At 37.6% G+C, this 12,810-nt stretch overlaps 1 protein-coding gene across 1 annotated transcript in view; it reads right to left on the reverse strand.

The window, feature by feature from the left end:
* The window catches only part of LOC107698032 (protein NLRC3-like), a gene marked incomplete at its 3' end in the record, with an annotated part of 39,240 nt that extends 31,527 nt beyond the window's left edge, over positions 1 to 7,713 (reverse strand). Inside the window, exons 1-4 of the mRNA XM_016498949.1 lie at positions 7,469 to 7,713; positions 7,272 to 7,388; positions 6,034 to 6,141; positions 5,860 to 5,920 (exon numbers count right to left, since the gene is read on the reverse strand). Coding sequence (XP_016354435.1) covers positions 5,860 to 5,920; positions 6,034 to 6,141; positions 7,272 to 7,388; positions 7,469 to 7,527 — 345 coding nt within the window. The remainder of the gene's footprint in view (positions 1 to 5,859; positions 5,921 to 6,033; positions 6,142 to 7,271; positions 7,389 to 7,468) is intronic.
* Between the last annotated feature and the right edge of the window lie 5,097 nt (positions 7,714 to 12,810).

Genomic DNA, 12,810 nt, shown 5'->3' on the forward strand with positions numbered 1-12,810 from the left:
TGCGCAAGCGCAGTTCGCCAGCGCCATTTCGAGCTGTTTGTAAACAAATAACCCTAGCATGAGCTAAGCTAACTGAAGCTAATGAGTTTGCATTGAAGCCTAGGCAAAGCTATTAACATTGAAGGCTAGCGGTTAGCACGTAGCATTTTGGTGGTCTTGAATGCAATGTTTGGCAGTGTTGATGTGATCTAAGCGTGTGTATCTGAACTCTCACACTAGTGTGTTCTTTCACCTCATCTCTCTCTCTTGTACTCTTTTCATCCTTCTCTCTTCTCCTCTCCTCCCAGTGAAAAGGAACGTTGGCAAACGCAAACGTAATAAACCTTGTGTACACAATCATAGTTGGGTTTTAATCACGTTTATTTAAGGTTCTCCCTTGCTTAAACGCTGTTGGGTTTTATTAGCGACTAATTATGGTTCTCGTCCTCATTACTGTAATGATACGTTGGGATTAATTCAGCTATAACTGCTCTTATAATATGAATGACATCAGTAGATATTACGAATTTAAGTAATTATGGATTTGAAATTTTAATTTCATAATTAATTAATTACAGATTTGGAATTTTCATTTCATTTCATAAATTAATTACAGTTCCTGCTTTCACATAGCAACAATATCTACTTATTAATTTAAATATAATTACTCATAATTTAATGACAACAACATTAAAATTCTAATCATTAACTATAAATATTGCTCTGACATTTTAATTTCATTTGTAGTTAATTAGGGTTGGGTTGCCCTGCTTCAAGGTACTTATTGATTAATTTTATTTGCTCTCATCAATTTTAAAGATAACATCATTCAATTTTAACCAGGAAATACCATTTCTAATTTGAAATTCTAATTTCATTTGCAATTAAGTTCTGCGTCTACCTGTTAGGCCTTCTTTTCTCTCTCCTTCAGTTAATTAACTCAGCTAAACTTTCATAAGTTTGCCCGTTAAATTGAAGCATCATGTTAATTTATGCATGAAGAAGAACCTTACGGGGCATCAGCCAATATCGGCAGCCAATATCTGATTGGAATAACGATCTATGGGACGGACTTATGCAGCTGGATCAAAAACCCAATGTCCGAACGGATTCAATGCCTTTACGCCTTTGTGTTAACCGCGCTCCAACTTGCGCTCACACGCTGCACCATCAAGCGATCGGGTCATTCAAAGCTCCAAACACTCCGTGAAACTTCGTGACTGCCGGAATCTTCAAAGTCTAAAGCCAAGCAGAGAAACTCTCAGAAGACCTTCGAGGCAAGCCTCACTCTCCTTACCCAAGGCAACTGACTTCCGAAGCTCCTACGTCACAAGGCAAACCTTCACTCTCCCCGAGAGCTTCCCCAAAGACGTCATCCAAACGACAGATCTACAACCATTCAGAGCCGCTGGAATTCCCTGAGACGAGCCAACAAGGGAAACCCTGCTCAGCTGTCACCAAAACGCAAGTAAGCAAACAAAGCTTTAATCTCTTGCTGAACTGGTGCTGAATTGATCCTAAACAGTAAAGATAAGACAAATCTCTGCTTTTGTGATTTTCTTGGTGCGATCTAAGAACTAGTAACTTACCTCATTTTATTTCAATGTATTTCAATTATCAAAAATGCTTTTAATAGTTTTAGTTAACGATAACTTTGCTTAAGAATACATGCAAAGTTACCTTAGACTGCAAAAGTCTCATGTAAGTCAAGATAATGTTTCTGACACATTTAGGAAATTACGGGACAAACGACAGCTCCCTGTGCCTCCTCTTTCCCACCGCAAACAACCGAGAGATCCACCAAGGTCAAAGCAATTAAAGCTGCTCTGTTAGACAGGCGGTTTTGATATCCAGATAATTGAAAGTGAAGCCCCTGCTAAAATGTTGGTGTCCCTTTAACTTCATCTCTAACACTGCTGAGCCGCTCTAGTGTCTGCAGGTCTACTGAGCTGAGAAATCCTCAGTGTTCCCTGAGACCTGTGCTGTCTTCTCTCTTATCAGCTTAAAATTTCAGCAGACCCACATCGAAAAAGAGCAAGATAAAATCCTCATCCTGTGAACCGTATGTTTGTGTGTATGTGTGTTTGCATTGGTTTAGTTTAATGTAATCTAGATAGCCAATAAATTCCTGTTTCATTATAAGAATCATTGTCTTGTGTCGTGAATTTAAAGTTAAACTTTGCCCAGATCCGGCTTCCTAGCTCGTAGCTTATAAATTATCACAAGCATGTATTAACCTTTGGCCAGGGATAGTACAAATATTCAAATTGGTAAGATATACTGATGTTAACGTCTCTCTGGATGAACGGTTGATAAAGTGTAAACTATCAAATTTGGAATCCGTTCAATCAGGTTGATTTTGAATCTTCAGATTCGATTCCCCCTCTGAAAAGAGCTAAAATAAAAGAGTTAAATTCCTACATAATTGGTGGAGCATCGAAAGCGGGCAGATTTGGCTTAAAAATAAAAAAAAAAACAAGACATTATTGTGTTGAATCTTTTCTATTTTTATCCGGAAAAATAGATTAGATACAGAGAAACAGAGTTGTTGTGTTACTGTATACTTTATTGTGGCATGCCAGCGTGTTGAATGTTTGAATGTGCAACTCGAGTTGTTGATTAAAGTTGAACTGCAGTAAAACATTTAAGAATTGTCCACCGGGACAAAATAAGTCTCTCTAAAAGTGCACAAGAAAGAAGCGAGCGTGTTCCTCGTTTTTCTTTCTTTCAAAAGGCCTTCATAGTTCGATTTGTTGGTGCGTGTTCCACTTCCAAATTCGTCTATGCTATTAAATCTCCCCGGGTACCGAGCTTAGAGTAGCTAGCTAAATGCTTGCGGCCATTTAATTCACTAAAACTAGTGAACTTGAGACGCGGTGCTCAGAAAGTGTCCAAACGTTATTTTATGGGAGAATTGTGGTTAAATCCACATGTGTTTTTGTCTGTATAAATAGACTAAGTGCTGAGATCCGCCGAGATCTCGATAACAGTTATTGTATTAATTGCAGTAAATCTGTAGATTAATTTACCTCACTCTGAACGAGTTGAGAGTGTTCAACGCTATAAAGATAAGAATCTAAATCTAAAGAGTGCTTTTTGGCTGTTCAGTGTGAAATGCGCCGCCATTTCACATGAAGCACGTAAACTGTGTGTAATCTGCATGCTAGCGTACTGCAAAGTACGTTGCCATAGTGACACCCGTAACCCAGAAGTTCTAAGAAACCTTTTCCGGGTAACTGTCAAGTGCGCAAGCGCAGTTCGCCAGCGCCATTTTAGAGCTATTTGTAAACAACTAGCCTAGCATGAGCCAAGCTAACTGAAGGTAACGCTTTGACATTGAATCCTATGCAAAGCTAGTAGCATTGAAGGCTAGCGGTTAGCACGTAGCACTGTGTGGTCTTAAATGCAGTGTGTTTTGCAGTGTTTGAAATGTCGAAGTGACTTAACCAGTTACATCTGAACTTTAACTTTGTCTACCTCATTTCGCTCTTTTATACTTTTCGTCCTTCTCTCTTCTCCTCTCCTCCCATCGAAAAGAACAGACAGATGCAAACTTAATAAACCTTACTGTACGTGATTTTAACCAACTGGCAAATTCACCCCAAGTGTGCAAGTAGCCAGGATGTCCAAGCTTATCTGCAAGACGTGGATTTCCATCTGGAAATGAGACCCAATGTCACTGACAAAGATAGACTCTATTTGCTCCGAACAACATCCAGCCCTGAAGTGCGCAGCTTCCTGGCCTGCTCACACAAAAACTGATTACCACTTCCTGAGAAACCTTCATCCTGGGGTAAGTCACCATCTTGGCGTCCTTGCATGTCCGCGAACAATGAGTGCTCAACAGACTTGGTGCATAAAGCCTACGGCAAACAAAAGAAGGCCTCAGAAAAGGGCACCAAATCCACAGCACTTCTTGACTTCAACACTCAAAGTCAGAAGCTGGCTCTAGAGGGCACCCAACATCAAGACCATGCCAAGTCGCAACATAAAGAGTGGAACACACCCTCGTCCAACAGAGAACGGGACTCCCACGTTGGTACCCGACCTAAACAGAGGAACAACCGCTCGGATGGACCGCGTGGACGACAACACTCACCTGGACGTCACTGGGAAAACGGACAATTCGACATAATTTTGTGCGTAATTCTCCGTTCATGCGACGCGCTTTCTGTTTGTGTATTCTTCAGTGTCTGCACTCAGAAAACCGGACCGAATTGAGTTCTCTCTTGCGTCGTCAGATTTATCTATATGTCTGCTCTTCTCTTACTCCCAAATATTGACATTTTTGAAAGTTTTATGCAACGTGCAGCAAGTGTTATCAAAGTCTGGCTCTAGAGGGCGCCCAACATCAAGACCATGCCAGGCCGCCACACAAAGAGAGGAACACACCCTTGTCCAACAGAGAACGGGACTCCCACGCTGGTACCCGACCTAAACAGAGTAACAACCGCTGGGATGGACCGCTTGGACGACAACACTCACCCGGACGTCACTGGGAGAAGTCATGGGACCAATCCAGACCTCATGAGAATCAATGGGAGAGATCATGGAATCAACCAAGCTCATTTGGAAACTCAAGAGGGAAAAACTCATGGGAATCCAACGGAACCTCCAAGGGAAAACGACAAACACACCCTGGAGCAACCAGCCCAAGGAATCGACGGAAAAACTCACAAAGATTCCAAGCTGACCGAGCTCAAACTGAACCCACACAAGAACAAAAGAACTGATGAAAATGATGATGAAAGAGTTCTTCCAACGCAAGGAGGAGGATCGGAAGTGGGAAAAGAAAGACAAGCCAGATTCAGCCTGACTAGCAGCGGAACAGGAAGACAGCGACCACCTGACCCAACAGACTACAGAGAACAGCACTTCCTCACCTCACTCTCAGAGAACCGCAACCGCCATAACTTCAGACGGACAAGAAATCCTACCTGAATGGGGTTTTTTGGGGGTTTTTTTGTCCGTTGAAATCAATATTTTTGTTTACATTTTACTTAATTTCTGTGCTATTTTACTCATTTTGAATGGTTAATTTGTAAGCATCTCATTTGATGAATTCTAATTCATTCTTATGTGTTGAATATAATTAATAATATTGCTTGTAATCTGTTGACAATTTTATTGAGTAAATATAGTGTATCATTTTTTACAGTGTTTGTAATTTATTTACACAAGAAACTGAGGAAAACACAGAATTATAAAAGGACACTGGCTGCCGCTGTTGCGTGACATAATCACGCAAAGACACCATCCAGTTTTATTGGTCAGGCATCGACCAATAAAATGGCTTCATTCCCATCTCAGCCCCACCCCCGGTTCTGCTCTCTCGCATCTGCGTGTACAAGTGCACAAGTGAGTTTTGCTACAGGAATATCGTGAAAGGAGTAGCAAAAATCAAAGTGCTAGAATTTGAAGTTGTGCTGCCAGATCTGAGAGGTTGTAAGTGCTGACGTGGTTGTACAGCGAAACTGAAGTAGAGTGCAAAAGTAAATATATCGTACACATTTGTGTCTATCATTTTGTTTGTGTGAATGTCATTTTACACATTTGTAATTATTAATCTGCAACTTCGAATTCAAAACATGGGTGTTTTGATTATTGTCTCTGTGTGAAAATCGAGAGATTCTGCTTTTTACATCAGAGCTGTGTGTTTAAATTTTTAAATTACAAATAAGAATATTAACAACAATCAACAAGCTCTCGAGTTTTGCTACTCTTTTACCTTCATAGTCATTGATCAGCTTTGTTGTGGCCTACATATTACTTTACATGTATCAGGTGAGTGGGAAAGTAAATGTAACTATTGTAGAGAGGATTTCTTAATACTTTTACCCAAAAGGGACACACACACAGACATACACACACAAAACCAACCTTGAAAATGGAGTCCAAGTTCTTCTTTACTGTATTTGATTCTGATCCTTCATGTTTTTGACTGTAGTTGAACAAATATTGCATATGTTTGGAAATATGTATTAATGTATTTAATGCACATCAGTAAATTAATGAATATCATATATATTTCTTATACTGTAAACTAAACAGCACCTCAGATCAGCAGATGAGTCTCCTGAGTTGAATCCAATTGGATGATTCATTGACTGGTCACTCTTCATGGACACACAGCTGGGTTCAGGAGATTGACTCTCACACAGACTGAAACACAACAGCAATAAAAACTGTTTCTAACACCTTTACTGTTTCAAACTCCCTTTAATGTTCATTTCTTTTACTTGAGGAGTCTGTTGTTGTTGTTGTTGTTGTTTTTTTTGGGGGGGGGGGGGTTCTTCCGATGAATACTGAGGGAATAACAATTGTTATGTCTGTTATGTCATTAATTTTGTTTCTGTTATTTATACAAAGAGTGTTATTGGCATTTGTATTTTTGCTCTCTTTTTTCCTCTCTCTTTCTCTCTTTCAGTGTGTGTTTGCCTGGTAGGCTAATGGTTATCATCTGTGCTCATCCACCCGTATTGTGAGAGAGATATTGTGGCGTTTGAGGTTGTTCCGCTCTCCAAGCCCATGCCATACTCTTTGTTGTTTTGTCAAAATGTGTTTCTTGAGTTGATGATTTTTTTATTAATGTTCAATTAAGGGTTCTTGGGTAACGTAGGGTGGAGGGTACCCATATCTTTTCTTCTGTTTAATGCTTAGTTAGGGAGTGAGGGAAGTTATTTGTGTTTTTGTTTTGCTTTTCATTTATGTATATGTAAGTTAATGTTTATCTTCCTTTTAGGTAGAGGTATTTTGGTTTTCTTTTGTTTGGGCCCTCCTCCCGAAGTAATGTTTTTTTGTTTGTATTTTGTTTTTATATTATTGTTCTTCTTTAACCCCCGATTAAGTTGAAAATAAAAGGCAGTCAAGCCATTTAAAAATTAGTTTGGTTGTTTGTGATTTCTGGGGTTGAATGGCTGGAGATCCTCAAAGTCTCTCCACTGTTTATTGTTCGTCGTTTCCTATTTACCCCTAGATTAAGGGGGAGGGCGTAACACAATCATCTTCTGTTTTCCATATTTAATGTGCATAAGATAAAATAAAAATTCAATTACTTTTAACTTTAAAGTTGAAATAAAATTGTAAGAAGTAAAAAGTACTCTTTTATTCTTCAGAATTGTAATTAAGTAAAAGTACATGTAGTCTTTTTAAATTGCACAAAATAATACTTAAGTACAGTAATCAAGTAAAATTACTCAAGTGTTTTACACTCCTGCATCCAGCAGCAACAGTCCATACAATATCCATAACGCACCACAGCTACAGTGCATATGACACTCATAATATCTCACCTGGACTCAACAGAAGAGTCTTCCTCTCTGCAGAGATATGAAAGATCCATTGGTTGGTTTTTCCTCACAGAAACATTGCTGTGTTCAGGTAAATCTGATTCAACCCCCTGAATCAGACTATAAGTGATAATATTATTGTAGTATGCATTTATTGTTTATGAATGTTACAAAATGTAAAACATTTCAAGTTCTCTCACCTCTTGACTGTCTTTATCTTTGTTTCATGTTCTTCAGAGAGATTCATTCTGAAAGCCATGGTTTCATCTAAAAGCAGATGCAGATCCACAGAGTGAGTTATGAATCATCTCAGCAATTAATTTTCTCAAATCCACCTTTGCCTCACAGTAATGACCTGCACACATGAAAAACTATTTCATCCTGACATCAGGACCGGACTGGGACACCCCTTCAGGCCGGGAAATCTCACACTCATCCAGGCCATACACCCACAACAAATTTTGAAACCACAGACAACCCTATTATTTGTATGGCCATCACATAAAAATGTCTAAATACTTGTCTGGTGCCATGGAAAATAATTAAAGGTTCTCTCTTGAACAGCACATTCACTTCACTTCCCTTTTCTGTTTCTTCATCTCGTTTTCTCCCTTCTGTTTATGTGTGTGTGTACAATTGTTTTTGGCTATTCTACTGTTATGAACAGAACTGTCTCAAACTTGTTACAAAACAGCCACCTCATTCAAATTTGTTTGCACACAATCTAAATGTATTGTATTACATTAGGACAATGTGTTATTATTGTTATTTATCTTAAAATCACTTTAATACCCAAGATTAACAAACCTATATTCCATACAAATATTTTACAATAAATTCTCTAAAGTGCCTAAATGTCAAAATTAGTATAACATGTTTATAGAAAATAAATACTGAACACGTTATTGCATTATTATGACTCATATTTTTGTGTTGTCTTCTCTAGCTCCCTCCTTTACTATAAATCAACGTGAACATCTGTCTGCTAAATGTATTAATGCAGCTTTACAGAAATAATGATATAATGATGTCTTTTAACATACAGTATTCTGACTGAGGATAATAATGGGATGCTACTGATAGGCAAACATTTGCTAGCAGTTTAATACCTAACTAAATTAACGAAGACAAAAATACAGTAGCCTATTTACAGATGAAACTGACCTACACTTGAAGCCCTGAACAGGTCAATTATTTTGCTACATTTCGCTGCTGCTTCTGGCCGCTTCCTCGAGTCCCGCGCATTATTGATTACTCGATCTGTTCGAAACCATTTGACTGGAGCGCGGAACAGAATCATAGCGCTGCAAGTCGAGACTAACTGATGCACTTGGCAATGATCACTTTACACGAGGTAGGCAATAATATAAAATAATAATATAAATAGCCTAATTGAAAAAAAAAAAAAAACTGGCCAGCGGGCCAAATCAGCCGCCAGCCGGTGCTCCTGATGGCCAGTCCAGGCCTGACATTATTTACACAGAATCAAATTATTCTCAAACAGCAGAACAAATTCAGACAAGCACTGTGTTAAAATGAAAGTAAAGCTGGAATCAGATTGACAGGAATCAAAGACTGTGCTTATTTATCTCCTAATGTCATTTAAACTACTTTCAAAATATCTGATACAGCGTATTGTTTTACTTCACTTTAAACCAGTCTGGATTCATTTTAATTGTCCAAGATTATTGTGAAATCGTGATACTCACTGATACTCTCTCTTAATGCCGTTTACTTCCTCATCCGACAAAACACATCCTGCTGTAACAGTTTCACTTTTATGTGTCACCTGACAAGGAGGAGTTAAAGTGTCCAAAACAAATTATAAAGTGTTTAGAATCTTCCATTAATATTGAATTTCGTTATTCAAAGTTATAACCCATGAATGTATTTCTCTCACAGGTGTACTCTGAGTGTTGTTTAACTGGCCCTGTCCCAAATCGCACCCTAAACCCTCGCGGTCTACCTCTGAGTCCACACTTTTGTGACGTAATGCCGCTTTGTCTGTGGGGTATGAATCTGCCGCAGAGCTCGCCTCGGTGCAAAGGGGGCGCTCGCGAGCACTCTTCTGAAAGCTAAAATGACGAATGGGACACCCTACGGTCTCATGGACGTAACAGACGTCCGCAACACCATAAGTGCACATGAAGTGTGCCATTTGGGACAGGGCCTATAAAAGCAGCTCTCTATAACATATCAAACTTACGACTCTCTGTCAACTTCCTCACCACTTGCTCCCCCTAAACGAGTGGAATATTTTAACATTTTAATTGTAATATTTGAACAGTGTCCAGAATGCAGTTATTTTCTTTAGTAATGTCAGAAGCAATAATAATCTGGCTATAAGATACAAACTTACCTATTTCAAAAAGTTACAGAAATCAAACCAATCAAAACCATGACATAGGCCCCAAGTGTAATAAAAAGGCTGCTGATTAGTCTTTATAGATTCCCATCTGCTATTAACAATGTTTACAATATAACACAGACTTTACAGTGAACAACAACAAAATCCAAATCAATTACTAGAAACAAATTTATTTTAATACACTACAACACAGTAAAGTCTCAACAGTCTCTCAATGCTGCTCATATTTATAACTATACAGTCCTTGATAACGTATTTGGAGCACATCCTCATGTTGTCTGTAATGTAATGAGAAAATCAGTCAGCTGACAGGATTTTGAGCAGCAGTTCTGGTACATGGAGCTACAAAAATGAGCAAATTCATATGTGAGCACATGGATCTCATTGGTTGTAACTCGACCAGAAACCCCTTCTTTCTTTTAATATGAATGTGTGCGTGTTTGTAGGCTTTCAGCTGAAATTGCAATGAATTGTGTTTGGAATAATTATTATTCAATTCCATTCTAAATATTATGCTAAGATTATAGACTTTTAGTGCCGACGTCACAGCGCTAGCTGGAGGCAAAACAAAGGGAAAACTGGAGGCGGCCAATTCAAACCAGCACAGATTCGGCTACATAAGGAGCTTAAAATGTCATCTTGTTGTGATGTTGGGTGCCAGAATCGACAGAGTACAGGCTCCAATTTGAAATTTTATTGCATACCTGCTGCCACTGCCAGACAAAAAAATGACGACAGCTGTGATTAAGAACACAATAAAACGAGCGGACTGGACAGAAACGATCATCAAAACTGTATGAATGTTGTGTATGAAAGTCTGTGTGCATGTGTGTAAAACAACAAATTGACTATTTATATGCTTAATCATCTGTAATTGTATATACATTGTGATTGATTGTGGCTGGAATTTTTAAGAACTTGGTAAGAAAGAATAATCAAATACAGAAAGTTTAAAATTTGCAGTTTCTGGATTTTTTTATTTCTAAAAAATATTCACATCTTACTTTAAATGTACTGTATGTAATGTAACGGTACTGTAATGTCACTGTAAACTTACATCATTTACAGGAGGTATACTTTAAAATAACTATTCGGTCATTACATACATACATCTTTAAATAATATATCCATCACATTAACTGTTTACATTTTTTTGTATTTTGGCCCAGTTCACACTCTTGTAGCTGTAAAAATAGTTGCCTGCTGACATTGAAATATACACAGCAAAAAGCCCAGTGTTAAATTAACTCTCCGGGGAGTTTATTTGAGTCCACACTCAAGAGTGTTAAAATTAACCCTGAAGAGTGTCAAAGTAACACTGAAGCAGTGTTAAAGTTAATGAGATAATTAGGGGATTAATTAAGTGATGATTAACCATGATTAAAGACACCTGATGTTAACAAGCAGAGTCACCAAAGGAGAAAATCACAATTTTTAAGTCACCATTGTAGTGATCGGTGTTTACTTTAGTTGGGCTCTTGACCCTTAAATTTATAACGTTAGTTTTGTTTGGCTGCATTATAACAGCCAGAGGAAAGGTGACCATGTGGCATTGAGTATGTTTTGACAATCATCATGAAATGACCTGAAAAAGTGATGTAGGCTTTTGTTATTGATTGTCTCAACCCTGTGAACAATTTAAGCACTGGCATTTTCTGTATAATCAAAGAGATGATTTTAAAACTTATTTTCATCAAAAACTGAAAGAAAAAAAAAAGCATTAAATTTAGACACACAGACATCAAGAATCAGCGTGAGAATCACAACAACGGTGACCATCAAAAAAGCATGCTGTAGCCAATCAAAACTCATCCATGACTCCCATCATGCATTGCAGCATGAATAAATTATGAGCAGAATTGTCTTTGGAATTTATTTTATTCTTACTATTTTCTTTTATCTTTGCTGTTTTCATGTGACTTTTTAGTAGCTTGTTTTGTGATGTTCAGAGTTGATCTGTTTATCTGAATATGCTGTTTGTCACCGTTGTTGAGATTCATACGCTGGTTCTTGATGTCTGTGTGTGCCTAAAGGAAAGACTTTTTAAGTAAGAAAGAATAATCAAATACAGAAAGTTCAAAATTTGCAGTTTCTGGATTTTTTTATTTCTAAAAAATATTCACATCTTACTTTAAATGTACTGTATGTAATGTAACGGTACTGTAATGTCACTGTAAACTTACATCATTTACAGGAGGTATACTTTAAAATAAGTATTCGGTCATTACATACATACATCTTTAAATAATATATCCATCACATTAACTGTTTACATTTTTTTTGTATTTTGGCCCAGTTCACACTCTTGTAGCTGTAAAAATAGTTGCCTGCTGACATTGAAATATACACAGCAAAAAGCCCAGTGTTAAATTAACTCTCCGGGGAGTTTATTTGAGTCCACACTCAAGAGTGTTAAAATTAACCCTGAAGAGTGTCAAAGTAACACTGAAGCAGTGTTAAAGTTAATGAGATAATTAGGGGATTAATTAAGTGATGATTAACCATGATTAAAGACACCTGATGTTAACAAGCAGAGTCACCAAAGGAGAAAATCACAATTTTTAAGTCACCATTGTAGTGATCGGTGTTTACTTTAGTTGGGCTCTTGACCCTTAAATTTATAACGTTAGTTTTGTTTGGCTGCATTATAACAGCCAGAGGAAAGGTGACCATGTGGCATTGAGTATGTTTTGACAATCATCATGAAATGACCTGAAAAAGTGATGTAGGCTTTTGTTATTGATTGTCTCAACCCTGTGAACAATTTAAGCACTGGCATTTTCTGTATAATCAAAGAGATGATTTTAAAACTTATTTTCATCAAAAACTGAAAGAAAAAAAAAAGCATCAAATTTAGACACACAGACATCAAGAATCAGCGTGAGAATCACAACAACGGTGACCATCAAAAAAGCATGCTGTAGCCAATCAAAACTCATCCATGACTCCCATCATGCATTGCAGCATGAATAAATTATGAGCAGAATTGTCTTTGGAATTTATTTTATTCTTACTATTTTCTTTTATCTTTGCTGTTTTCATGTGACTTTTTAGTAGCTTGTTTTGTGATGTTCAGAGTTGATCTGTTTATCTGAATATGCTGTTTGTCACCGTTGTTGAGATTCATACGCTGGTTCTTGATGTCTGTGTGTGCCTAAAGGAAAGACTTTTTAA

Source organism: Sinocyclocheilus anshuiensis, unplaced genomic scaffold (genome assembly GCF_001515605.1).
Source record: "Sinocyclocheilus anshuiensis isolate Anshui unplaced genomic scaffold, SAMN03320099.WGS_v1.1 scaffold1501, whole genome shotgun sequence".
NCBI lineage: Eukaryota > Metazoa > Chordata > Actinopteri > Cypriniformes > Cyprinidae > Sinocyclocheilus > Sinocyclocheilus anshuiensis.